The sequence below is a fragment of the Labrus mixtus genome, chromosome 19 (genome assembly GCF_963584025.1).
Source record: "Labrus mixtus chromosome 19, fLabMix1.1, whole genome shotgun sequence".
NCBI lineage: Eukaryota > Metazoa > Chordata > Actinopteri > Labriformes > Labridae > Labrus > Labrus mixtus.
Genome location: NC_083630.1, coordinates 12777280 through 12804366, shown reverse-complemented (window position 1 = coordinate 12804366; position 27087 = coordinate 12777280). Strand labels below are relative to the sequence as shown.

At 38.6% G+C, this 27087-nt stretch overlaps 2 protein-coding genes across 7 annotated transcripts in view; both read left to right on the top strand.

The window, feature by feature from the left end:
* neto1l (neuropilin (NRP) and tolloid (TLL)-like 1, like) overlaps positions 1-22512 on the top strand; it is a 73208-nt gene extending 50696 nt beyond the window's left edge. The window contains exons 7-13 of one of the 6 annotated variants that reach the window (XR_009676622.1): positions 4570-4652; positions 5713-5858; positions 13064-13177; positions 16067-16694; positions 17580-17654; positions 21637-21682; positions 21793-22512. Coding sequence is in view for 5 of the 6 variants with exons in the window: in XM_061064277.1 (XP_060920260.1) it covers positions 4570-4652; positions 5713-5858; positions 13064-13177; positions 16067-16694; positions 19775-19862 (1059 nt within the window). In the remaining variant the exon portion in view is untranslated. Of the gene's footprint in view, positions 1-4569; positions 4653-5712; positions 5859-13063; positions 13178-16066; positions 16695-17579; positions 17655-19774; positions 20830-21636 lie in introns of those variants that run through there. The other 5 variants (XM_061064279.1, XM_061064278.1, XM_061064280.1 and 2 more) reach the window with 5 other exon arrangements.
* Positions 22513-22962: 450 nt separating this feature from the next.
* Positions 22963-26621, top strand: timm21 (translocase of inner mitochondrial membrane 21). Its single transcript, XM_061064282.1, has 6 exons — positions 22963-23504; positions 24294-24356; positions 24467-24564; positions 25325-25398; positions 25729-25834; positions 26033-26621. Exons 1-6 carry the CDS (start codon positions 23189-23191, stop codon positions 26132-26134), a joined length of 759 nt encoding a protein of 252 aa, XP_060920265.1. The 5' UTR covers positions 22963-23188; the 3' UTR covers positions 26135-26621.
* The last annotated feature ends 466 nt before the right edge of the window (positions 26622-27087 follow it).

Genomic DNA, 27087 nt, shown 5'->3' with positions numbered 1-27087 from the left:
ATGGGGCCAAAGGCTGACACTGATAGACAAGGCAGCAAATCTAATTTTTAGCACAGATCTGTCTTCGGTCCTGAAGCTTTCACACTCAGCTACACATAAAATATAACTTACTCCATCTTTCCGTTTCTCTCTTCCTCTTTTTTTTTTTTACACACATGCATTCTCGCACATTACTGCAGAGGATGCAAACAACCCCCTCCAATCGATGTGTATGTGCATGCGGGGGGCTTTCTTTCCCCATGCTGTTACAGTCCTGCACTAGTACCCAGTGTGCCAGAAACAGCAGAGAGATAATGACATCCTATACCGGAGGCTCTAATTAGACTGCACCAGAGAGAAGGAGAGAGGAGAGGGGGGCGCAGAGGAGGAGGGAAATGGGAAAGGAAGGGATAAGAGATGTACTTAATAATGTATTTTATCTGCGATCTTAACATTTTGGGATGGATTTTCGGAACGGGGCAGAGGGTGAGAGAGAGGGATGGCAGGAAAGGTGAGGAAGAGTGAAAGATATACCTGCAAGTAAGCAATAAGGAACCAAGTGTTGTTGCCAAAAGTTACAGCATTGCAGCAATTTGGTACTATAATGTGATTGCTTTTCATCACTTTGTCACGTTCTATTTTTTTATATAATTCGATTTGTCAGAAACTAACCTTAGAAAAAGAATTATGAAGCTAATATTTGTAGACTGCGTCACTAAAAAACAACAGGAAGATAATGCCAACACAGTACTACACGTACAGATATATTTAGGACAGATTAGGATGTTTCAATGACAACAATTGGATTCTAAATTTGACAAAATGAAATGTCATTTTTTCAGTATGTTTTTCCAATATTTCCAATTTATCTGACAGCTGTTATTGTGGCGGAATCTTTCCGTTACCTCATTTTCTCGGCAGACATCATTTGTGTCCTGTTTGTCTCACACTGTCTGGATTCTTCCACCACACCTGCCTGTACTGTCTGACACCTTCTGTGTCTTTTCATGAAGATAATGGCCAAAATATGGACATTCATTCTGACTGTAATGAACAGCACGAACGCTGTTACAGGCGCCTCTTTAGCGACAGTGAGAACATATTTCTCTCCCCCGAGTCAGTGATGGATTCTGCGTCATTATTAGGCGCTGCAGAATCAATGAGGAGGCAGCGCTATTTTTCTGCTGGAGCCAATCTCTCATATAACAAATTGGTGATTGTATCTATCTGATCCATTGCCATAATTTGGCTTTCGCGATGCCGTCTGCACTCAGATCTTTCTTCATCATTGGTCAGTTAGAGGATTTAGCCAATGAAAGCTGAAGAAAAACACCACAAAAGGCTTTTTTTCCCCCTGGTATCTCTTGGTTTGTGCAGGTTTTCTTCTATACAAAACAAGGCTTTTGGCTGCTGCTTTGTCAAATCTGGTTTAGTGGTTGCAAAACAATATCAGAGACATGACATATTGTAGTTGTAGTTTTCATTGTGCAAACTCAGCAGGATTCGCATGAGCAAAAATTGAAATGACTGCAGTCTGTGATACCATTTGCAGCACTTCATGCAATAAAAATGCTCCAGAACCGCAAGGCTGTCATCTTTTACAGCATAAAAGGGTGTATTTAGCAGCATTTTGTGATTTCTCTTTCTTTTATTCCTCTGTTGCCTCATCTCAGCCAAGTAGCCATAATTGAAACACTTCTATTTCTTGGTACTCTCAAGCACAGCCTGTAACTATCAGGACTTACAATGGCAGCCACGTCCAAAAGCCACATTTCAGTCTGTGCTGAAATAGTGTTTCAGGTTTTACAGTTCACACTGGCTACGCTCCAACAGTAGTTGGATTTCCAGATACAGTAGTACATCTGCAGTACTTATCTTCGAGGTAAAGGGAACAATGAATCAATCCAGTGTTCTCTGCTTCTTCTTGGCAGATATAGTACAAGTGCTGCATTGGTTTACTTTGTAGTCGTACATCAAAATTGATAAGCTCTCTTTCTTAGGCGACCACAACACTTATTCTTCCCCCTTATTCCTACCATGCCGAGGACAAACCCACAAGGTGTAGCTGTGAAATGAGGCATACAGAAAGGATATAGGAATAGACATAAGAGTCTTCATTATTCTACTCTGAGACATATTATTAAGATGTATGTTATCTTGAAACTGCATTAAGGGTCTGGACCAACAGCAGCTTGAAATTGGTATTCATATTCATTGCAAAAAGCTGACTTAGATTTGAAGTTTAGCTCAAAGGATTGCATAGAGTGCCGCTGAAATATATGTCAGAAAATGACAAACGTAATAGTCAACAGCCTTCCAGGCATCAGAAGCCAGCCGTGTTTAGCGCTAATTCTAATAGAATAGAATTAAACTAATGCAAATTTTTTGAGCAGATGTGATGTTGTTGATGAGAAGTGAGGGGATCTCTAAAGTGAGTCTAATTCCCCCTGGAGGGGGTCTCTAACAAAATGTAATTACGATTCCTCAAACATATCTCATCTTTTTAATCAAAACCACAAAACATCAACACCATAAAGCCTGAAGATTACCAAAGTCCAGGCCGAACTCTCCATGAGGAGCAAAGTGAAAATCCCCAGTGACCTTCAAACTAGTAAACTGAGTTAATGAAATCTGGGTCTCTTTCTATCAAAAGACTAAAACACATGCTACAGGATTAAACAGTGAACATTGTAAATATTCAACAGAAAACAAACGTTACACTAAGCGGTTACATGTGATCAGTGGATTTGTGAAGTTTTGCTTCAGCTGGTAATTGCTGTCACTGTCCGTCCCTTGCCAAAAGCCATAGGATTTATTGTCTCAGAACAATGAATATCTGTACAAAATGTTCAGCCAATCCTTACAGCAATATATTAAATATCTCTACATATTAAACAGGACAGATACAAACTTTTTTTTTATTTTGCAAAACAGCTAGGTTAGTAGAATCCATCCTCTCTGGGCCATGATTTGTACAAAATGTTCAATGGCAATTAGCCAATCTGTGGACACGAAACTAATTTTGGCCACAAGCCTCCTTACACCACCACCTGCCCTGTGACTCCATCCACTATTAATTATCAGAGTTTGTGCTCTTTAATGATCTTTAATGATTGCAGCTTGATATCTTTAATCAGCAATTACCACTAGATGGAGTCTGTTTAAAAAGTTGAATGTACACCATATAGCAATGTTTTGTCATTTTAATTAGCTCCCCCTGATTGAATTACCTTTAGTTGGTTACACATGGATGCATTAACTGTATTCTAGGCAGGCAGACTGTGTGTCCAATATGGATGCTGCTTGCTGACCGGAGAATGACTGGGACAATTTGTTTTATGTCATTGGACTGCTGTACAACACATAGAGATGAAGCATAGCTTTAGCCACAACTTTAACTTTGACTATAACACATAAAAGCAGACTTCTTTGACACCATGCTGCGTGGAATAAGCCATTTAGAAAAACACTTTTCCACCTATGTAACTACTACGCTATTTCCTTGTTCTCAGTGTAATGGGTTGCTGCCTTTTTTTTCAAGCTATTCATGTCCGACATAAACATATGCAGCAGATTTGTGTAATTTAACTTCCCAAATAACGTCCTCCGATTCTTGTAGCGAAGCAAATATGGCCACAATAGTGTCTAAAATGACAACGTCTTATTAAATAGGAAATCAATGACACAAATTCAAGACCTCAGGGGAATTGGATAGCTTGTTTTCCATTTTACCTGTCATGTTGTTGAAGCCGAGTTGACATGGCGAGGTCCATTATCCGGCTCCATCTGCAGCTTTCGTCATTTAAAAGCGCCACATTCCCCCCCCCCCCCCATCAAAATGCTGGATCGGTCCACTCATTAACCGTAATGATGGCGAGGGCTGTGTTCGGCCAACCAGAACATGAGCTGTGATTGGGCGATCTGGGTCTGATGAATGAGTGACGGACGATGATACAGAGGCAGTCAGGAAGTGTTAATTTCACCGGGAATAGCTGTTATCAAGGTTGAAAGCAAGGTGGATATTTCACTCAACAGGGGGTTGTTTGGGTAATGAAGTAGTCCATATTCTGTTCACATCTGTCAATGTTTGAAAGTCTTCCTTAAATACTTTTATATCCTTTTCGTACGTTGATCTAAAAGTTTAGTGAAATTCAAAGGTCTCTTTTCTAAAAAGAGCTATAAGTGGGTGACATTTTCTTTTTTGAACCTCCAAAGCTTGTGAAAAATATCCAAGGTCTCCCTAAAGTTTAAACAAGGTTGCAGGTTTTGTGTAACGCTTTATCTCAACAGATACGGGTAATGAGTCCAAAGCTAATAGACTCTGTCCATCTCTGAGTCCTCATTTGATATGCATATGTAATGACTTTGTACAAGCTGCGGCCTGTCAGTCTTATTTCATTACAGGGCTGCTGTACCAGACAGTTGGATAATGAGTAAATTGCACAGGAAATGATTGGAAGGAGCTGAAATCTTCTCTGTCACTCCTCTTTTCCTTTGTTTTGTTCCCACTGTCATGTTCACGTCGAAAGATTGCATCATTTGATCTCTGCTTTTTCTCTTTTATGTGCTCCTTCCTTATTGCACGGACAGATCTACCTGCGTTTTCTTGACTATGAGATGGCCAATTCCAATGAATGCAAGCGCAACTTTGTGGCGGTGTACGACGGTGGCAGGTACCACTGTTTCAATATTTTTGACCCCTTCACAATCATTTTAGGACCCTCATGACTTGATCATATAATTTACCTTGGGAGGAATTATCAACGTCTTTTGTCAAGGAGAGAAATTAATGGTTTTGACTAGAACAGTCTCACTGTCAATGAATCATTAGCCTTACCTGACCTACTGGGTAACATCCTGCACACTAAAGAAAAAGATTGATTAACTCATCAGTTCTACTTAACAGAATCTATGTACTGCACACACAACACAGCGAGTACTTTTCTATTCAAGACAAATTCCAAAAAAGGTTTAGTAAGTTACAGTCAAAAGAATACTCCAAAATGTCCTGATTTTGTTCTCATTTTGAGTCTGTATAGGCAATACATAGCCACAGCCAACTTATCCTTGCACAAAGAAGGTAGCATGGAATATTTTGTTTTCAAAACGACATTGTTTCTTAACCTTTGGTGACTCCATGAGGTCACTGCAGCTGGCTATGAAATAGTCCACCTCTTAAAGTCATTGTCAATTCAAAACTTGCATTTTTTTATACTTAAGTTCTGATTTATCAAACTAATATAACATGTTTCTGAGAGAGCTTCAAAGAAGCTGGCAGATGGATTCGTTATTTAGGAAGAAGCAGGCTATCCTTTTGCTTTTGTTCCAAGTGTTTATGCTATAATGCTACATTATCTGCCAGCAGTAATTTCATTTCAGACAGACAGCTGGGAAAGAGGTGATTTTAAAGAACAGCTAGACACAATGCATTTTAACACAAGATAAAAGGATATTTGAATCATGATCATAGACAAGAATATTTGATTGATTTGAGATAAGGATGTATTATGGAATCTTCACAACTACATCAGGCCTAAAGACACTTCAAAAAGCAAATCTGTTATCTTATGAGAAACAGAAGTTGTGATCAAAACGATAAAGCAACAATGGCTGCACCATGGCTACTGGCATCTCTTAAACAAAGTAGATCGTTGTAAGTCCCATGAATTAATGTCATAAGCAATAATGTTATAATAGACTCTGGTTTTCTCATCTCATTCTGTCATGTCTCAGTTCGGTGGAAGACCTGAAGAGCAAGTACTGCTCCACGGTGGCCAACGACCTCATGCTGGTTTCCACGCTGGGTGTCATCCGCATGTGGGCGGACGAGGCCAGTCGCAAGAGCCGCTTCAGGATCCTTTTCACAACCTACCAAGAACGTAAGACGACACACTGTTACACTCAGACACACCAGTGCTGATTATGAAGATGTTGACGCTGATTAGCTTATGAATCAAACACTTTGACAGCAACATTGACACAAAAATAAAACAGGTCAGGTCTTTAGTGGTAGCCATTAACGGAAGATGGAAGCACAGTAACCATGTTTATGGTGAGTTTTATCCGACGCCATGGGGAAGGGGTTGTCAGAGGTTGCTATTTAGTTTTATGACCATTTAAATAGCAGCGAGCAGAAAACCTAAGAAATGATTTCCATTACATCCTAATACTGCCTATGAGTTATGAACATATTGGTAGACTTTAGCTCAGCACTGCAACAGTACTAGATAGCTCAAAGAACAGAGAAATGGTCTCAGACAGAGGAAGATCAAGTGGGTCAATATCTCCTCGTTTTCTCTGAGCAAAACACCTGGGAGAGATTTTAAATTCACACAGACTTACATTGTGTGCACACTCACATCTTCCTCTTTCTCATTCAAAAGCTCCTCGTTCATGGAGCTTGTAATTTGACACGGGATGGAGAGGGTCTCGCGAAATCTCGCGAGTAAACAGTGTCCGTGTATGTCAGGGCCTTAAAATGACACAGAAACTCACACACACACACACACACACACACACACACACACACACACACACACACACACACACACATTGCATTACTGAACGTTACATCTGCAGATTTGGAACTTGGAGTGGAAACTCTCAGTTAATGAGATGCAAAGTTTGAACCAAAATGTGCCCAAAAATATATTTCCAACTGTGACATTTTCAGATTTTGAGAAGGGTTCGTAAGAAGAACACATAACGCATCTTTTGTTGTTACGCAAAAGTGAGTAAAATTCACTTTTCCTAAATGAGCAGGGTTGGCTGAATGTATTACATTTCACAACCTATGCCTACACATGTCAAGAATGCTAAGCACCCCAGGGAAAATCATTAGCGTACATATCCACAGTGTCTCTTTTGCTTGTATGTTGTTGTGATAAGGATTGGGTAGTTTCTGCAGAATAGGCGACAAAAACGGCAGCTTGTTGTTTGTGTTGTGAAGTCAGTGTCCCTTTTGTATGGCATTTTCAACAAGCTAAGCCAGGATGTGCTGTTGCCGGGGAAACGCCTCTACCGAAGTCACTCAGGCACTCTCCAGCCAGACCTCAGCCTTTAGAGCTGCTCCATCCACCGCAGCTCAGCAGCACTGCAGCAGCCCTGTCAGCGGGGCGGTTGTACAGGTGTAACAGAGAGCTCGGGAGCTCGAGCAGTAAGACAAGTAATGCGCTCTGAACTTTTTTTAGACACTCACCTCAAACAGTTTACGGATCATTTGAAAAGTGATACATTTTCTCTTTTTTTAAACAATTTCAAGATCATTTCTTTGCACAATTCTAAGGTTTTAATGACTTGTGGAAAAGATGTCATGCTATGTATGTCCATGTGCATATTTAGAAGATTATATATGGTTTTACTGTTTTTTCTATTTGTGTGCACTGTTGCAAAAACGATTGAAGTACTTCCCAGGTCAGAGTTGCCTCCATTATGTAAACACAAAGCTTCCAAATATTTGACATGGCAAAGATAGTACAAAAAAAACTAATCTATTGAATTTTATATGTACATTTACTCCTGTTGTTTACTATAGCTAAAAAAAAAATGGAAACAGATATGAGTCATCCAATCAAGACCATAATATTCACAGCAGAAATAAATCTCATAATCCTACTCTTCACCTTAAGAGAGCCAGTGTGCAGCTACTAAAAGTGAGTGTGTGTGTTCTCTTACAGGTGTACTCTCTGGATTTGCAGCTTTTAGAGCATTTTTTACATATAAGCACTCGCCTGTTACAGTAGATCCTGAGGGTTTATATGTTTGTTCACAGCTGCTGGTGCCCACTGGGATCAGCAGCTTTTAGAAAACCATTCACAGCTGCTGACTCCCTGCGAGGTGCTCCAATGGGAAGAGTAATGTTCCCAAACGCAAACATTCAGCTTTATAGTACGTGCTGTGTTGACACCTGCTAATACTACTGACTCTACTCTGTTTCCAGGCCCACACACACACACACACACACACACACACACACACACACATTCACACACACACATTCACACACACACACACACACACACACACACACACACACACACACACACACACACACACACACACACACACACACACACACACACACACACACACATTTACTGTGTAAGGTTAACAATTAGAAGCATAAAAAAGTGATGCCTGTCTTTCCCAAGATGCAATTATGTCTTAAATAATCGTAAAAGATAAATGTGGTTGTGTGACATCTCAGCTGTCAGCATTGTTACGGCTCATCAACAGATACTCGTCTCTGGGGTTGCAGATGGAAATATGCTCCGTCTTTGCCACACACATCACTTCTCATTTCTAGCGAGGCTTTTGTGCTGTATGCATGAAAGCATTTTAGAACAACAGAGTATGCTAATTGATGTTAAGATATGGATCTTTGCTAGGTCTTAACTGAAATCTTAGATTCAAATCATCTTTACACACTTGTTGACTTTGGTTACTTTGGGATTAAAGAGAATTATGTGGGGATGTAATCGTGAAGCATTTTAATACACTGACTGTAGAGTGAGGACAGAAGCAGCACGAGATGGATGAAATTAATGATGGGTGTATTGATGGATGGATTGGTTCATGGATGGATTGATCAACACTTCAATAAATCGATGGATGGATGAACTGATGGATGGAGGGATGTATAATTGGATGGATGGATGGATGGATGGAAGGATGGATGGATGGAAGGATGGATGGATAGATGATGGATAGATGTTGGTTTGGTTCATGGATGGATGAATGGATGGATGGATGGATGGATGGATGGATGATGGATGGATGGATGGATGATGGATGGATGGATGGATGGATGGATGGATGATGGATGGATGATGGATGGATGGATGATGGGTGGGTGATGAAAGGATGGATGGATGGATGGAAGGATGGATGGATAGATGGTTGGTTTGGTTCATGGATGGATGTATGGATGGATGATGGATGGATGATGGATGGATGGATGGATGGAAGGATGGATGGATGGATGGATGGATGGAAGGATGGATGGATGGATGGATGGATGATGGATGGATGATGGATGGATGGATGATGGGTGGATGATGAAAGGATGGATGATGGATGGATGGATGGATGGATGGATGGATGGATGGATGATGGGTGGATGGATGAAAGGATGGATGGATGGATGGATGGATAGATGGTTGGTTTGGTTTATGGATCAACACATCGATACATCGATGAAGTGATGGATGGATGATTGGGTGGGCAGATTGATGGATGGATGGATGGATGGATTGATGGATGGATTGATGGATGGATAGATTATTGAACTGTCAGATGGAGGAACGTACAGACTGACGGACAGTTGGTCGGATGGTAACAAACATTGTAACAACAGGAGCACATTTAAACAACATAACCTGTTGAAACAGTTTTTCAATGCATTTACGAAAACAACAAAATAATCTATAGGAACACTACAATATTACATTTCTTATGAACAGATCTTGAGGTCAGCAGGATTTTGACTGAGCTGAAAGTAGAATTTAATGCCCAAGTCAAGTCAAGTCAAATTATATTATCTGTAAGTATATTTAAAAAATCATGTGACAACCAAATTTTTTTCAAGAATTGTTTAAATACAATTAAATAATATAAAAAGGTTTTTGGCTTGCTTTTAAAACACTGGACATTACATTAAAATATATCTACAGTGTTCTTCACTGATAACTAAATGAAGTGAATGGAAGGCCTGTGCCAGGTGTGTATAGTTTGTCTTTCAGCAACATGTTTGGAGCATTTTGAACAGACTGCAGGTAAAGAGGGGCTGTGTGAATGACTCCTACATAGTCATTGTCAATGACTTTTTAAAACAATTACAAAAAATCACAACAAAGCATTAAAGATGTCTTATATATTAACAAAGAGTAATTAAACAATAACTTAAAGTGCAAAACTTATGGTGATTTACCAAATTACAGGAAGTGATGGATAAAACAACTGGAGGTGTGATGCTGAATGAAAAACTAGTTTGACATTATTGGAGAAAATATGGGTAAATGCAATCATCCCAATATCCTTAAAAGGGCCCAGCTGCAGTCATACAGAACAAAAGAAAACAAAACCCAGATCTATAATGGTTATTTGATTTAAAAAATTCATTAGAACAATGTGTTGCTTCCAGCTCTTGACTGCAGAATCCCCCTCTGCAGAGGCAGCCAGACTATTCTCATCAGCCTCTCATTTAGGACTTAATTTATGCTTCCAGCAGAGACTGTGAACGTCTCCGTGTGGGCAAAAGGGCACTTTTATTAGAGAATGTCTTGGAATTAATTTCGCAGGAGATTAGTGCAGCTCGCACTTTTCATAACGCCTGGTCTTGCCCTGTGGTGTGTGGAGCACTCAGAAGCAAAATGAGAAGGGGTGGGCTCCCTCTGCTGGGAAATAACTGTCACAGCTTTGGCATACAATGTATAAAAGAAACAAATGATGACGAGAGAAATGGAGGAAGGGCTTAAAAATGGGAAGAAGAGCAGCAGAACACACACACAGAGCCACTATGAGTCATGAAAAGCTGGCAAAGGCCCAAACAGCATGGTACAAAGTGAAAGAAAGAGATAAGTCACTCTAATTTGGTGTGTTATTATTCACTAGGGATAAGTGCTGGGATGAAAACAGCCATACATCACAGTGGTAACACTGTCACATAGTCCCCAGCTCTGCCATACCACTGGCAAGCTGTTTTAGTACCCAGTGCCAGTGTAAGATAAAGAGAGAGAGTGAGAGACTTACAGAGAGAGAGAGAGAGAGAGAGAGCAGCCAAATAGAGTCATCCATTATGCTCGCATGTCGCTGGAAAATAAATAAGGTGTGGAACATTCAGGAATTGAAAGTGCTTGCAAAGTACTTTTGCCCTACACATACTTTTTCATAGGACTGTGTGCATACTGACATAGGTACATGTAGTTCATTTGATAACTTCTATTTTAAGCTTCTTCACCAATCTACAACACTTCAGTTCAGAGGTTAAAATGTTACTTTTTACTCAACTTTTATATATATATGTAAGGTATCATTACTAAGGCTATAATGCTTTAAATACAGAAGTCATGAAAAGCTAGTGAAACATGATAACGTTCAATGAGATCCACCGACCAGCAATAATAGACCCGTGGGTTCCCAACCTTTTTTGTCTTGTGACCCCACTTTGTCTTCACAAAACTCTGGGGACACCAGACATCCCCCAGACACTTACAGCTTTTTGTTAAAACGATTAAAATGTCAATCATGTGATCATTCTTTTTCTATTGTTTTGCAAGTAAACATTCATTTTAGACTTCATTATGGTTCTTTCAGGTACATTATTGTGGCCGTGGCAGAAATGCCGGGATGAGATTTGTGCACAAAGGAAAGATTTAATTTTTTTCAGTGTATGATGTGTTCAGCCTGGTGAGCTTGTGTGTGAACCATGCTGGAAATGAATGCTGGACGCATGATACAAGGATGAGAGATAGACTGAAATATTCTAAGTTAGTTAGCTTTTAAAAATGGGCTATGGCCCATAGTAGCCCTGGATAACATTGTGTAGCTTATTTAAGGCATGATCCAATATATTTTATTTTGATTAATAATTATAAATTTCAGGGGAAACCATTTGAATTCCATGAAACCCAATTTAGGATTAGGAAAGCCTGATAGAGACTAAATAACCCCGACCTCAACTGCCTAAAGTAATACTTAAAATACTTCAATTTAATGCAGGAATGATTATGATATAGCAATATACTAGAATAATTTTCAGCTACATATTTGGGGAAGTCAAATGTAGTAAAGTAAAAGATCTAGTACTTCTTGTACTACTCTTCATCTGACATTGTGTGGCAGTATTTCTGCTTGGGGTAGACGATACGGCTAACAATGTTCCCTTTATATACATTAGGAATTGTACATGGCAACAATGCATCTATCTTGATACAATACATTTTCTGAAATGTAGTTTTGAAACATTAAAGATTAATTGAAAAAGTTGGGAAAGACATTTTTGACCAGTCATGTGAAAATACATCACATTAATGCCAAAATCATCAAAATCAAATATTGCGATCGTTCTTTTATTATCCTCTATGTCGTGCTTTAGGCCAACCATGGGTATCAAAAAGATCACTACTGCTTTATGAATCCCATAAAAAAATGTTTTAATGATGGCAGTGAAATAACATTTTACACTGTTGTCAAAGGGTAACATATTTTCACCGTGGTCAGGATGACATGGTAGTGTGTCTTTCACTGATTGACATTAGATAGCCAATAAATTGGCCAATCAGCTGGCTTATGCATTAGTTTGATTGGTTGTTGAGAGAAAGGGCACCTTGGCTTTGAATGAAATAGTTCCTTTGCCATATATATATGTGTGATGTGGAGCTTACAGGACTGTTTTTTATTGTCTTGCTGGCTGGCAGGTTTACACGATGTCATAGAAAGGTGGAGGTAGCAGAGTTCCTGTCTCAGACAGGCTGCAGTAGGTGAGCGGGTGTCATTATGCTGTATTGGAAGACATGCTCATGTTCATGGTCTGGTTTAGATTTGTGTTTACCAGAGAGGTGAGGACAAATAAACAACATCCTGCATAAAAAAGAAGAACTTGTTCTGTGTATGTGTGAAGATGATTCTGAAATGTCATAGCACACACTACACACACACACACACACACACACACACACACACACACACACACACACACACACACACACACAAGAAATTCATTCATATCCACAAGTTGCCTGTCCAAATGTTTGAAGAGGAGGAAAAGTATGAAAATTCATGAAGAACAGATGGGTTCAGGGGGGGAACAGGTCTGATCTGAGTAATGCTCATCCAAATGTATTTCCTGAAAAATGTGGCACAGTGGAACTTCTGCTCAGGTCTACTTCAAATACTGATGAGTGCTGCAGCATATCCAAATGTCCAACACGTTTGCTGTTTTAAATGGTGGGAAATGCAATAAAACGTTGTACTTAACTGTGGAGATGAGATAGCACTACTGTAGATTTCTGTTATCTCTATAGTTTGATAAGAACGATCCCTTAATGCCATGACCATAACTTTCATTTTCTCTTTCTCATAACAGCTCCATGCGATGCAGATGCCTTCTTCTGTCACAGTAACATGTGCATAAACAACACGCTGGTGTGTAATGGCATGCAGAACTGTGTCTACCCCTGGGATGAGAATCAATGTAAAGGTGAGATGTGACACTTACACTGAAAAGTTTTGGCATTGTGAAGAGAGATACTATGACAGGCTATAGTTTCATATTTCAGCACCATGGAGAGCGACGGGCGGAGGGAAATGAATCACTGTATTTTCTTTTAGTCTAATTGCCTCCTAAAACTGTCAACACTGTTTCTGATAATTATGGTGCTCGAGGTTTTTTAGTAAGTCCATGATATCATTATACCGTTTTGCTTCACTGTATTATTACGCATTATTTTTTTCTAGTTTAAAAAAAAATGTTTTATTGGACCCTTTCCAGCATCTTTTTTTTATCTGAACGTGCTGGCAACTTAGTCTACAATTTGTGTTATTATAAAATCATTGGGAACACACTGCTTCTGCCAATTTTAGAACTGTTATAATATTTTGTACAGAGATTTTGAAATGTCCTGCTGTTCTTTCTCATTTCATGAGTTGGGGATTAGTTTGAAATGTGGTGTCATATTTGTCTGTGCAGCAATCAGAATTTAGCCACATTCATAGCGCACTCTCAAAGCAGATATGTCATTTTGTGCTCCAAACTCTGCTTACACTATGACTCTAAAATATATTTTTTTAACTTTGAATGTACATGAGTCATGCAACGTAGTGAAAAAAAACCTAAAGCCTCAGTGGCTCCAATTGTGTGTTAGTAGTTTGAAAAGGCAAGTTGATGTAAACTGAATTTATTTTATGAGTTGCTTATTTTATTTTAGAGATTTTATATTTGGTACCTATGTTCTTTATCTAAACCTTTAGTTGAATTCCTCTTGTTCTAGCATCTGTGTATCAGATGCCATTCCAATAATAGTAAGTAAAGATGTGTGAACTCTAATGTTCAGTCAGTTTTTCTTTGCATTATGCTGCTTAATAATGAGTCTTCTATTCCTTGACTGTTTATAACCCATCACTGCTTACAAGAAGATGAGATATATACTGTAGCTGCCCTTTGCCCTCCAGCATTGAAACTCCCACAGCAATAAATACAATGTGGTTTTGATGCTCATTAAACTGTTGTGCTTTGCTGAGAGTTAAGATGTGTTCTCTTTGTTTTTCCTTCATCCATATACCCTTTAACCTGGTGCAATTTCTCTTGATTACCTTTCTTTGCTTTAAACTTGGATAGCAAAGCTGCACACGTAAATGCATGTGTAGCATGCAGTACTGAAACTCATAACCAGAGCCAATGACAATTTATATCAAGTAATAAAATCCCGCATGACTGATTTTTTTGCTCAGACTAAGGTACCTTTCCAAGCCTCAGTCTAAGATTGAAAGCGTGCAGAGCCCAGCGAGAAGCGGCCATGTTTCTCAGCCTGTTACTCCATCTTTCACCTCGTCTGCGCTCTAGTAATGCATAGGACCACCGCAGTGCCCACATTTGTCCCCATTAGTGGTGAATGTCATGCTTTATCCCTCTCTCTTTTACACTTCAGAATGTAACCCATTGGTAGTCATTGGAGCGACATGTGCTGTGTTACATGTTCATCCAGCATTTAAATGTCACAGGTCTCCCCACAGCGTCACTCTCTACACACTGTTAGGCTATGCTTCTATGGTGGTTTCCCTTTTGATAAATATACTGCAGCTATGACTGAAAACAACTCTTTTGTCCATGTTTCTGATTGCTCATGCAAGTCCTGACCTTCCTTTTGTACATGATGAGGTCCAATTATCAAAAGATTTCTATCTTTTAAAATCTAATGTTGTTTTGCTAGGCTCAACCCCCTTATCTGTCAAGCTTTGCATTCTAGTATTGCACAGTTGCAGTTAGAGATGAGACATTATCTCTTGAAAATGCACAGGCCTAATGATTTTAGGTAGACAAAAGAAGCCTTTTTATTTCAGCCTGGTGACCAACAACTGATTTAATCAGCTAGACAGCAAATTGAGCTATCAAGTTAACCTGAAAGCTGAAATAAAAAAAACAAGACTTAGTTTCTGATGCCTAGTTTGTAATAGTTTAAAACAGTATTTTCCGCAGCGCTGGATAGCCTAGCGGTTGTGACACTCACCCCATGTACAGAGGCTGTAGTTCTTGTCACAGCAGCCGTGGGTTGGAATCCGGTCCTGCCCTTTGCTTCATTTGCTGCATCAGGAAAATGTAGAGCTCTCTTGGATACCGTGTTTAGCTTAACATCCTGGACCACTTCCCAATGTCCAATACAGCAACAAAGAACTTCAGTGTTAGCCTATGCCTTGAAATGGTAGCCTTGTAACCTGGACTTGTTAACACAGAATGGAAATACAGCACAGTGAATGTGTTTATCTTTAGCTGAGTAGTGCTTGGTTTGGTAAAAAGCGAGGGTAGCAAGCTAGTTAGCCAGAGATGCAAACATTTGCAGCCAACATCACAGCAGATAGATGACCTGTTTAATGCAACCTTCACAGTAACAATCTCAAAGATCTACATTTTGTTATCATTGGAGGAATCTATTGAGCTAATTACAGGTGTGTTATTGACCTCATTCAACCTCATTTTCCACGATCCAAACAGATTTGCTTCTGTGATGTAAGTCATGTTTCAGTAAAATCATTTAGAATTTAGTTTTTCACTGGTTCATTTAACCCTATTTATTCAGAAGGCCTATGGAGTTCCAGATCCTTTCAAAATAAAGTATGCTCTTACAGACAATGGGGATGGGGAGCAGTTTGTTGCATTGGCCTCGATTACCTTACTGGATACCAAAACTGGTACACAAACTGTTAGGGCAGCACAATTTATGAAAATTCAATCAATTTGGCAATGTTGAAAAAAGCTGTTTTCTCACTGTAATGGGTATCCTAACATGTTTTGCAGGGCATCTTACTTTGTGATATATTTATTCTTCTCATAAACTTTCCCTGTCTGATGTGCTGCTTTTTTGTCATTTTACAGAGAAGAGGAAAGCAAACATCCTGGACAACCTGAACAACACCAACGGGACCATAATTGGTGTCACTTGTTGCATCGTCCTCATTCTCCTTATCGTCTCTGTCATCGTCCAGATCAAGCAGCCACGCAAAAAGTACATCCTGCGACGTGAGGACTTTGACCCCACTATGTTCCAGGAGGTCTTTGAGCCGCCTCACTATGAGCTGTGTACTTTACGGAGTGCGACAGCGGCTGCAGCCACCTCAGCAGACTTAGTTGACCTGGCGGAAGACTTTGAAAACTATCACGCCCTCCGCCGTGCCTCCTCCCGCTGTGTCCACGATCACCACTGCGGCTCCTCCTCCAACCCCGGCTCGGCCCACATATCCCAGCTATCGCTCAGCGGACGAGGAAGCCGTGGGAACTTGAGCGCTCGAGACAACGCAGCGGCCACCCTCCTCACGGACCTCCCGCAGCCGCCCATGTCGGTGCGGCCTTTGCTACCGACCACAGGAAACCGCAGGAGCATCTTGGTCATGAAGCACAGCTACTCACAAGATGCGGCGGACACTGGATGTGACCTGGATGACGACCTGGACGAAGTTCCCACCACCAGCCACCGGCTTTCACGCCATGAAAAGGCAGTACAGCGGTCAGTATCCATTGATTTCTGATGAGGAAGTGTCAGCAGCACTAGAGTTAACTGTGGGGATGTCTGAAATGTATCTGGGAAACTTAACATTCATTTGTATTTTCCTCTTATTACACTCGGTTCTCACTTCTTTTCTCATTCTTTTTTTTTTTAAGAGTATTATTAGCTTTTTGTCATTGATTCTCGTTCTTTCTCCCCTTTTTATCATTGAAACCCTTTTTAAGTTTCACAAAGGGCTATGTTATGATCTTGCATGCTCACCTTTGAACATGTCAAATTCCCCACTGCTAGGTTTCCTCAAACTGTGATTTATAACTTACATTTGTAGCTTTGAATCGGGTCTTTCTACAAATACAGACCTCGTTCTTCTGGAAATTAATACTGCTACCAGTCGTATTTAAACTATTAGCACAAGGGCTTGAATCTGTGCCTCATAGGGATGATTAACTTTACTGACATTTATGCAATTCATTCTAATAAGAGCATTTCTATTTCTAGCTTTGATACTAATGATATATCAGATAATTCCTTATAGCACAAGTTTTTGGCATGAGCAGCATTTAGTCTTTAAAAAAAACGGTATTTTACTGTATATTGGCACCTTGACTGCTCTGAAAGTAACTATATGTTTACAAAATCAAAATGTGAAGGTCTATTTTGGATGACAATAGGTGCAACATTCTGCTGCATGCACTGTCTACAGTATGTGCTCTTTTCAGAGTGTTCTTCTCTACTGTTTGTTTTCTACAAGTTTGCATGCAAGACTCCCCGAGACTAGCACAGCACTCATGAAGTTGATTCCTGTGATGTAGTAGCACATTATGCATTCTGATCTTTCTATGCAAAAGGAGTTTGATATTAAACGAAAGAGCCGTGACATTTCAGGTTCTGCCTCATTGGCTCTTTGAGCAAACATGAATCAGAGTACAACACAACTAGGGTCTAAGAGACAATCTCAAGGTAAGCACCCTTATCCAACAATCAACATTACTATATGTTGTGTAGTCATCATTTGCCCAGTCAGTATATACTTTTGTGTAAGTTATTTTTTTGTTTCCTATTCTGTGATTATTGTTTTGTTTTGTTTTTGCGCAGGATTTATTTGATTTTTTTAACGTTTTGATTATTGTTCATTTTCACCAAGATGGTTTTCCTGCTTGCAGCCATCTTGCCCTCCGACTGAGTTTGTTTGAAGTCTTTGTGATGCTCGAGTAAACTGTATGTCCTCTCGAGGTCATACATTGTGTCACTCAGTGGTTACTCATTAGCATGGACTTTTTGAATCATCTTTATTTGAAGCTGTCGTTGAATAAATGTGTCTAACCTGTGCACTTTCTCCCTGTAGGCCTACAGCAAATGATTTATAATATTAGTTGTGTGAAGACAAGTTAATGCCACAAAAAAGCACACACACACAAAAACAGACATGTTGCCTCATGTTTTTATTTAATTATATCATCTGAATTTTTGCAAAGGCTAACAAAAGTACCTTAATGATATTCACACAGTAACCAGTTTGCTCTGAAATCATGCTAAGGTGGCTTAGCTCAATTTTTGAACTGCTGTGGTCAAAGGTTTCAGGTGAGGCTCTGTCTCCATCAACACCTTCAGTTCCTTCCCCAACAGAGAGGTGATCAGCTGGGGATCAGAACGCCCAGGTCCCTACCTCTGTCTGCCGTTCAGCTTACATAGTGCCTGAGAAAAAAAAAATGGGAGAACAGGAACGCTTCTGGTATCCCTCAAACCACCGGTGCTCCGGGAAGGGAAAACTTCAAAAAAGAGGAGGAAAACTTAAGACCAAAAAACATCGGTATGAATAATCCAGGTCCAGGCACTCAGGATGGTTGGAAAAATATAAAATATAAAAGGCCTTTAGTTCATAGGGCTACAAACATTAAAATACACCAACGCGTATCGGCTTGCACCTGAGCACTTTGGTTACTTTATTCCGTTGGTAGTCGATAGCTAACTTAGCTAACAAATATGTTGATTAAAACTATACATTAGAGGTGGGGTAAAAAATCGATACAGTATAGTATCGCAATATTTTGTGTGGGGATATTATATCATCTCATGACGGCCAAGTATGGATATTTTTCATATGATATTTTAGATATTCTTTTAAAAATTTTAACTGCTTAAGGGGTTGCACAATTCATTTTGAACAAGTTGCATTGTTAAGAATTCATGTTAAAGTTCATTTAGGCTGAAATACAAATAAAAAGACTGAAGTGAGATGAATAAACTGAGAATTGTATCTTATTTGACAAAACAGTTCTTGATTCAGCTTAGTGTAGTGGAAATAATATGTAGTTAAAAAGCTTAATCGCAATATATAATATAATATATTGTATCGCAATTCTCAGCATATCGCAAAATGATAAAAATCGCAATAGAATCGTATCGTGTCTCCAGTATCGTGATACTATCGTATCGTGGGGACTCTGGGGACTCTGGTGATTCCCACCCCTACTATACATAGCCCTAAAGATTTTCACTGACCAATATCATTTCAGTTACTTATTCCTTTGGAAGACATATGTTGATTTTTGATTTTTTTTACATTCCCAACCTGAGCTTGATGTCAGAGCAAAATGGCAGCTGTGTGAATATGCAAAGTGAGGTTAAATCATTTTAATACCTTTGTAATTAAAACAATCTTGACTGATCACACTCTTATACATACTTCTTCTGTGGGTTTGCATGATTTATGTCACTCGTAGCATTTGATTTTTTTTGTGTTTGGTTTTATTGTGAGCCATATTTATGCCTGTGTGTAGAAGTGAATGTGATTGCTCCATATGACTTGATCTCATGACCTTGCAATAAGCTCAGTAACATATCATTAAAAAAAAGAAGTTAAAAAACATTTGAGTTGAGAAAGGTGAAAGATAGATCCAAAGGGAAATAAAGTATTAGTTTATGTTTGCAGCGTAATGATTACATTCAGTTATAATGGAGCAGTCACATCAAGTGATACTCGTTGTTGCTTTGTCTGGATGTGTGATCAATTTGCTATCCTGTTGTGTGTGTGTGTCTGCTTATGTTCTACATTATGTCGCATTGTCTCCATCATGTAGACTTCTTGAGAATAGTGCAATCCTGGATCAATACGAACGGGCGTCACTGAAATATGAAAAAGCGGAGCGGGGATTTACACCAGCATGATGCTGATGATGATGATGATGATGAAGGGACACTTTGCTGAAAGTAAACTGAATGTTCTGTAACGTGGGACTAGAAGGATATCCTGCAGATGAAGCGCTGTGAGAGTTTTGAAAATAAGTTAGCTTTGTGCGTACTGTAATAAATCCAGATTTTTTTCTGTCTCACTGGAAACAAATGGACCTTTACAATGAACCTGATTATTCATTAATCCAATTTTTAAATTTGGGATGTTAGCCAGGAACACCTGTTACTGTCATAGATTTCTCACTGATAACAAAATGAATGTGATCAAACATCGTCAAGTTCATTTTTTAAAGCATGTACGTTTCAAATAATAGCAAACATTATGATTTGAATGGCTTATTATAGATGCTTGCAATAGAGGATGTTTTTTTTTTGACAAGCAGAAATTTGAATTGATTCATGACTAACCCAAATAAATCTAACACTGTAGGAATAACCAGACGTAGTTTAATTTTGCTAATAATTCAAAGCCGAGTGGCTTGTGCATGCTTATTTATACCCATTAAAAGCATTAACACACTAACATTAAGATATGAAATGCCCCCCCCATCTAATGATACATAAATCATGTGGACGTAAGAAGTGATCAAAAAAATAATCTTCACTATTTATTGCACTGCATGTCGTCGCTTAAACTTCCATTTCTTGTTCAACTCAAACTCCCTTTAAAATAAGTTGACTGACTTTTTGACCGATCGTTTTATTGAAAGAGTTCTCCTTTTGAGTTGCCATGTATTCACTTCAAGTCTGTTTGTCTTCTAACTCTCTCTCTCTACCGTAGGAGCTTAATACCTTTGTACTAAAACAGACTTTTGTACTATAGGGCTAACTGAAAGGATGGCCGTTTTTACAGTTATTCAAATGAACATTCAGGGCTGATTTTACTGATGCTTTGTAAAAAAAAAACAAAAAAAACAATGATGCTTCACATTTCCATTGTTTTTTTTTTGTTTTGTTTTGTTTTTTTGTCAAAAGTTTCTCTATCTTTATGTAATGTGTCCTCAAACTGTCAGTGTCCATGTTAGAGTCTAGTATCCATGTTTCACAATCACGTGTTTTTGGATGTTGGGGAATTAATTGTGGCTGATTTGCTTTCCAGAGCATTCAAACGACTTTTTCTTTTTCACTCAACAGGACAATAAAATTAGTCCTAGAAAGCTCAAACCCTATTAACTCTTACCTGAAAGACAAGTTTATTGACTTCTTCTGTTTGTCCTGAAGAGATCAGACCCATACAAAGTGCAGGAGAGGTGGGCTATCCTCACAGTGAAATAATACTGTTGGCAGGCTGGTTTTGGTCAGCCTGCATTATGTGGAAAAGGATTAGAGTAGAACAGCTGTGAGCACAATAACATCAACTCATGCAACTCACACACACTTGCTTATGACTTCTTTTCTTACGCTGTCATTGTCAGAGTATGTTTTGTTTTTTCTTACTGTGATTTTATGGAATTTGCCATCTATATGTACATTTTTTCCTGTATTCAATGCCACATAAGCGTCATTTACTTCCATGCTCTTCACTCAGTTTTTCCTCCATACACACACAGTCATTCACAGAACCATTTGTCTGCAGATACTGAATAAAATGTTTCTTTTCTATACATGCATCGCACTACTGTCTGTGTTTTGTCTTTTTGTTACCTAATTTTTCCAACGCTTTAGTTGTTAAAACAGTTTAAGATAGCTCACGCAAACACCCATCACTAGCTCTCTTTCTTCACTCTCTTTCTCTCTGAAACACACACAGTGTCATCTGCCACCACATTAATAGAGGTAGACATCTCAGTGATTAGGTAAGTCTGAACCAATTTGATCGCAAGCAGCCCAGCTAGGCAGTATATACGTAAGAGAAGTGGAGGACCAAGTACAGACTGAAAGTAATAGTGTTTTCATTTCTCTGCAGATACATCAGACAGATGCATCATTCCTCTGCATCTTGCCAAGTTTGAGCATTCGGAGATAAAGTGTTTCTCTCCCTTGCATCTTGAGCGACCTGTTGTCCTGAGTAACTTTACAAATGTAGAGTGTTGTGATGAGAAACGTCTTTTTAAATAAAAGGTTTGTGGTGTATGCATCAAGATTTTTCTTTGCTTTGGACTGCAGAGGGGACACTTCCTGTTCAGTGCTCTACAAACTGGCTCGGAATGAAGAGCCAAGGGACTCTGTTCATTTCAGATAATGGGCCTGGAACTTTATTGAAAATAGCGTACCTTTAATGTAAAGTTGTTCATGGAGAATTAAAAAAAAAAACAGAATCAGGTTTTTTAAATCATTTTCATGTAATATGAAATTGCATATTTGAGCTGCTGATTTTACATCCTATTCCTTATTTACACTAGAGTATCAGGATTTTTTAAAACGAATCCAGGAAGTCTTGATGAGAAAACAAGAAAAGTGAATGTTTGAATTAAAGTTCTGTTAACCTTCATGACTAGGTGCATACATGATTCTACTCAAACAACTAACCTTTATTTACTCTTACTTTCACTGATTTATGAACTTGACCTGTTTGTCTGTTCTTGTCTTTGTCAAACTCCATTGTGTTTTTTAACCTGTTTGCATATTTCTTTGATAACATAAGAAAATGCTGGACAGAATTTTTCAATAAACGAATGTTTACTGATTTTATTGTGATTATTCATTTGGCCTGTTACACCTGGATGATGTGTATATTTTATATTAAAGATTATCAGCAGTTTAACAACACATTTACACCACACTACATCAAGGATGCTTTTAACTATACTTAAGGTATTTCGTGAAAGGTTACAAATTAATGTGGGATTAATCACACAAAAGATTATAATGAAGAGATAATCAACTGGCCATTGTTATCATTGTTTTGATAATAGAAGCCTTCAGAAAATAGTTTAAAAGCTGATTGTTTCTTAAATATAAAGTTTATATCCCACTCACATTTTCTATCTGATCAATAACTATACAGAGTACCATTTATGACTGTAATCGAACCATTTTGTGTCGGTATGTGACGGTTTTTCTGTACATTTGTAGGCAAACACATTGCACTATATGAAAAACTCAGTTTCCCATGATTCCACTGAACATGGCGTGACGAAATAAGCACGCGACTCGAGTATACAAATACCACGAAAGATATGAATGACACCCATGTTACACAGTATGTACTGAAATGATAGTTTGTAATGTCGTATACGGAGCCACTTTCATATTAGAACTCTTGAACTCTTGAACTGTAGTTGCTACATGTAGTTTAAGCACTTGGGTAGCTAGCTGTGCAGGCTAACTAGAGTCTGAAGTGAAGCTAACGCACAGAGGACATGAACATGGCTTATGCGCAGATACTGAGAGCTCTGCACCGAAATCTACAACAGAAAGCTTCAGGGTACTCCATGCAGAGATGCCTGCTTATCCACACACAGGGGACGGCGTCCGCAGGATCCAGACTGACCTTCCAGAGGACAGGGGAGGCTCCTGGGTCTGTCGTCCCGGCGCTCAGCTGCTTCCTTCAGGTGCAGAGACGACGGGGTTTCTCGCTCGACTCCACAGTGAGAAATAAAAGTAGCCCCGAGGAAAGAGGAAAATCAGTTTCCAGGTATCAGAGTGGGAGCCCAAAGCCCTCAGCTGGACAAAAAGGTAAGCAGGACACTGACATGCAAATTAATTGTGAGTTTTTCCACTGTCTAAACAATTATTTTACGTGTAAGGTAAGAGAAATGACAACCTTGACACCAACCTAGGGCTGGGAAATATATTGAGTTTTTAAGATATATCGATATATTTTCAAACAAGATATAGGGTAAGACAATATCATTAATATCGATATAGTTTATGTTGCATTAAAATAACTTTACAGAGGTGCCAGGTCACCTTTTTCTAATCTCACTGATGGTGACTGTCTGTCCCGCTTAACCCTGCTCCTCCTCTCTCTCTCTCTCTCTCTCTCTCTCTCTTTTATTGTATTTAAGGAACATTTTTATTTTATAATAACCTATTACTTTTTAAATCACAAAAAGGTAGTTCATTTTCCATGTGTTTTCACTGTTTATAAAATACATATCGATATATATTGAGTATCGCCATTTTGCTAATCAATATCAAGATAGGAGTTTTGGTCCGTATCGCCCAGCCCTACACCAACCCTCACATTAAAATTTCAAAACAAATATATTATTATTTAACACAATCTTTATAATTGATACATTGTATCTTAATTGTGACAAAATATGTTCCCAAGTGATCAGAATCCTGTTATAGCATTTTAAAATGGTCTGTCTAGTCTTAGAGACAGAAAACTACTTTCATTCAAAGCATAAAGCTCTTTTTTTTTTCCTTTTTTGAGACCGTGACCTGCATATTTTTAGGTATTTTTTTTAATCAAGTAATAAATGTTATAGTTAACTCCTGCCTTTGTTATCTTTCCAGTGAAAGATGCTGGCAGAGACTTTACCTACCTGATAATTGTACTCATCGGGCTCGGAGTGACAGGTGACAATACTCAAACGATTTCAAGCATCTCCATTAAGATTTAAGATCTTATCACAAGTCAGATAACTGATCCTGCTACTAATATTAATACTGTTGGTTCTGTGTTTCAGGTGGGCTGCTGTATGTGGTGTTTCAGGAGCTTTTTTCTTCAACAAGTCCAAATAAAATCTACGGGAAAGCCTACAACAAAGTCAGGTTGGATCCAGAGGTAAGCCAAACAGTGTCTGTGTTCTTAGTCTATAATGCTAAAGCGTGATTTTTTTAAATTACCACAACGTCTTTTCTTAGAGGTGTTCCTGAGCCTTTGCAGTGATGTCCATCACAGAATGTGAAACAATATCGCTGTTTGGCCTTGTCCCCTGCTTCCAGACATTCTCTGAATCGCTTTACAATTTCACATTTAATTTATTTTATTTTTGGCAGCTCAGTCTTCCACAGAGAGGTGAACCCCTCCCCATCCTTAATTCAGATAGACTCCTTCTCTCTGGGATGCTCTTTTTATACCCAAACAAGTCTCTAACCTGTGTCAGGAAAACCTTTTATTACTGAGAGATGCTCCATCAGGTGTTTATTCTAAGCATTTCATAACTTTACCAGTCTTACTTTGTCACTGTCCCAACTTTTGTGACACATGTTGCTGCCTCTTAATTTAAAACTGCAGGTGTATCATTTTCCCAAAACAATGACATTTTTCAGTTTCAACAATCGACATGTTTTTTTAATAAATATGAAGTCCTAATGTTTTTGAAAATGACATTTTGTTTTCAGTTACAGTTTACAAGACATCTTAACTTTTAGGAAAAGGGGTTGTAACAAGTACTGTAATGTATGTTAGCTAGCTCTCCATGTACATGTGGTATGACTGTGAGCTTTACAAAAGAATACTTTTGCAACCAAAGGGAAAGTCTTTGAAGACATCTCCTGTTAAAAGTATGATGTAATGAAACATTTGTCTGTTGAAAATTAAGGTGATTGGCGCATTTGGGGAGCCAATCAAGTGTTATGGGGAGACCACCCGTCGAGGAAGGAGGCAACAAGTCAGGTGGGATTTTTGTCTTTACTCTGCTCATATAAAGTGTTTATTTGCACTTTGGCTAATGAATGAATGGCGCATTCCTAGCTGCTTCAAGGGTTTTAAATTATACTACTTTTGTGTTCTAGCTAATAAACTAATTAAATAACATGAAAGTCTTCCATCAAGTCAAGAGTAGTCGTGCTGAGCATCCTTTAAAAAAAACCAAGACATATGTTGGAACTTTAGTTTTAAATAGGATCTACAGTTTTATACATAGGTAAGCATATGTGAGGAGGTGGTAGTGCTGAGGTAATGCAGTAATTTGTACTAATGTGTGGGTGTGTGTTTCCGCTGTAGTCACTTTGAGTACCTGAAGGATGGACGGAAGTACATGCAGCTGAAGTTTTACATCGAAGGCTCTGAGCCAGGTCTCAAGGGAACTGTACACTCGGAGTCAAAAGAGGTTTGTATGATTGTTTTTCAAATGGATGTGACATACCAAAGCATTTCTGTTGATGTTTAGCCAGCCCATTTTGTAAGAATAAGACTTTTGAAAGCATAAGTTATTCTACACTGACAGCAGGGACTACATGTGCAACAGTGATATTTTCAAAGTTATTTTAAAATGTTATTTTGACTCTTGTAACTTGTGTTTTTACAGGATCCTGAAACTGGAAAATATGAGTTCCGTTACATCGTTGTGGAAGTAGACACTTACCCAAGAAGAACCATCATTGTGGAAGATAACCGTAAAAGCACATAAATGACTCAGAAGTGTCACGCTACTGAAAAAGCAATTTCGTTCCTAAATTTCAGGGATTTTATGGACTAAGCCAAAGTTTATGTTGAACTTCAGTTGATTACTTAATGTTATGTTAAACATAAGCAGTTTTGACTGATTCAAACTTTGCAAAGCCAACATACTGGTCATAAATTGGTGAAGAGCTCTGCAAAGCACAGCCTCTCTTACTATAAATTATCACGTATTCTTATACTAAATGGTTAATAAATCATACACGTGACACTAAAGGATGACTTGAGTTTTAAATGATTTTTAACATGAAAGCTATTTAATTGGATTTAAAATATCCATGATATGCATGGAACCCGATGGAGCCAAGCATTTTCTTTAAATACACTATCAGTGTTGTCTTATCTCAGTGAATGTTGGGTTAAACTATGAAACCCTTTGGATTGGATGCATGGTTTCAATTGGGTGTTTGGTATTTCAATAAAATTAATAAACTTTGTCAGATCTGGAAATACTTAAGATTCCATGAGTTGTGATTGTAAAATAACTCCTACTAACCTTCTATTTGTTCGGAAAACTTTTTTTTTTCAACTTCCATGTTCACTTTCCTGACTGCAAATCTACATTTGGTTGTCTGGAATTGGTTGGTTGTGGTTGTATTACAAGGCAATGACCACTAGATGGAGGTAAGGAATCAAGAAATAGAACCTGACATGACCCCTTAGATTATTTGTATACCATCTCATTCATTGTCATTGACTGTGTATTTAAAAATGTATTTTAAATAATTTATTATAGACTTAAATAGTATCACAGTGACATGGAACTGAACATCAGACTACTGTGTTACCTTCATAGATCCACGGAAATTATATTTCATCAGCTGCAGTCTTTCTGGCAATGACTCTCTCATTTTCATTTTCTATTGTTTTATAAATCGCAACTTGTCTTTGATGTGAAGTTTA

Coding starts and splice junctions, on each gene's coding strand:
- timm21 (XM_061064282.1), top strand. CDS start 23,189: ATGAACATGGCTTATGCGCAGATACTGAGAGCTCTGCACCGAAATCTA. Junction 23,505..24,293: donor GCCCTCAGCTGGACAAAAAG/GTAAGCAGGACA, acceptor TTATCTTTCCAG/TGAAAGATGCTGGCAGAGAC. Junction 24,357..24,466: donor CATCGGGCTCGGAGTGACAG/GTGACAATACTC, acceptor TCTGTGTTTCAG/GTGGGCTGCTGTATGTGGTG.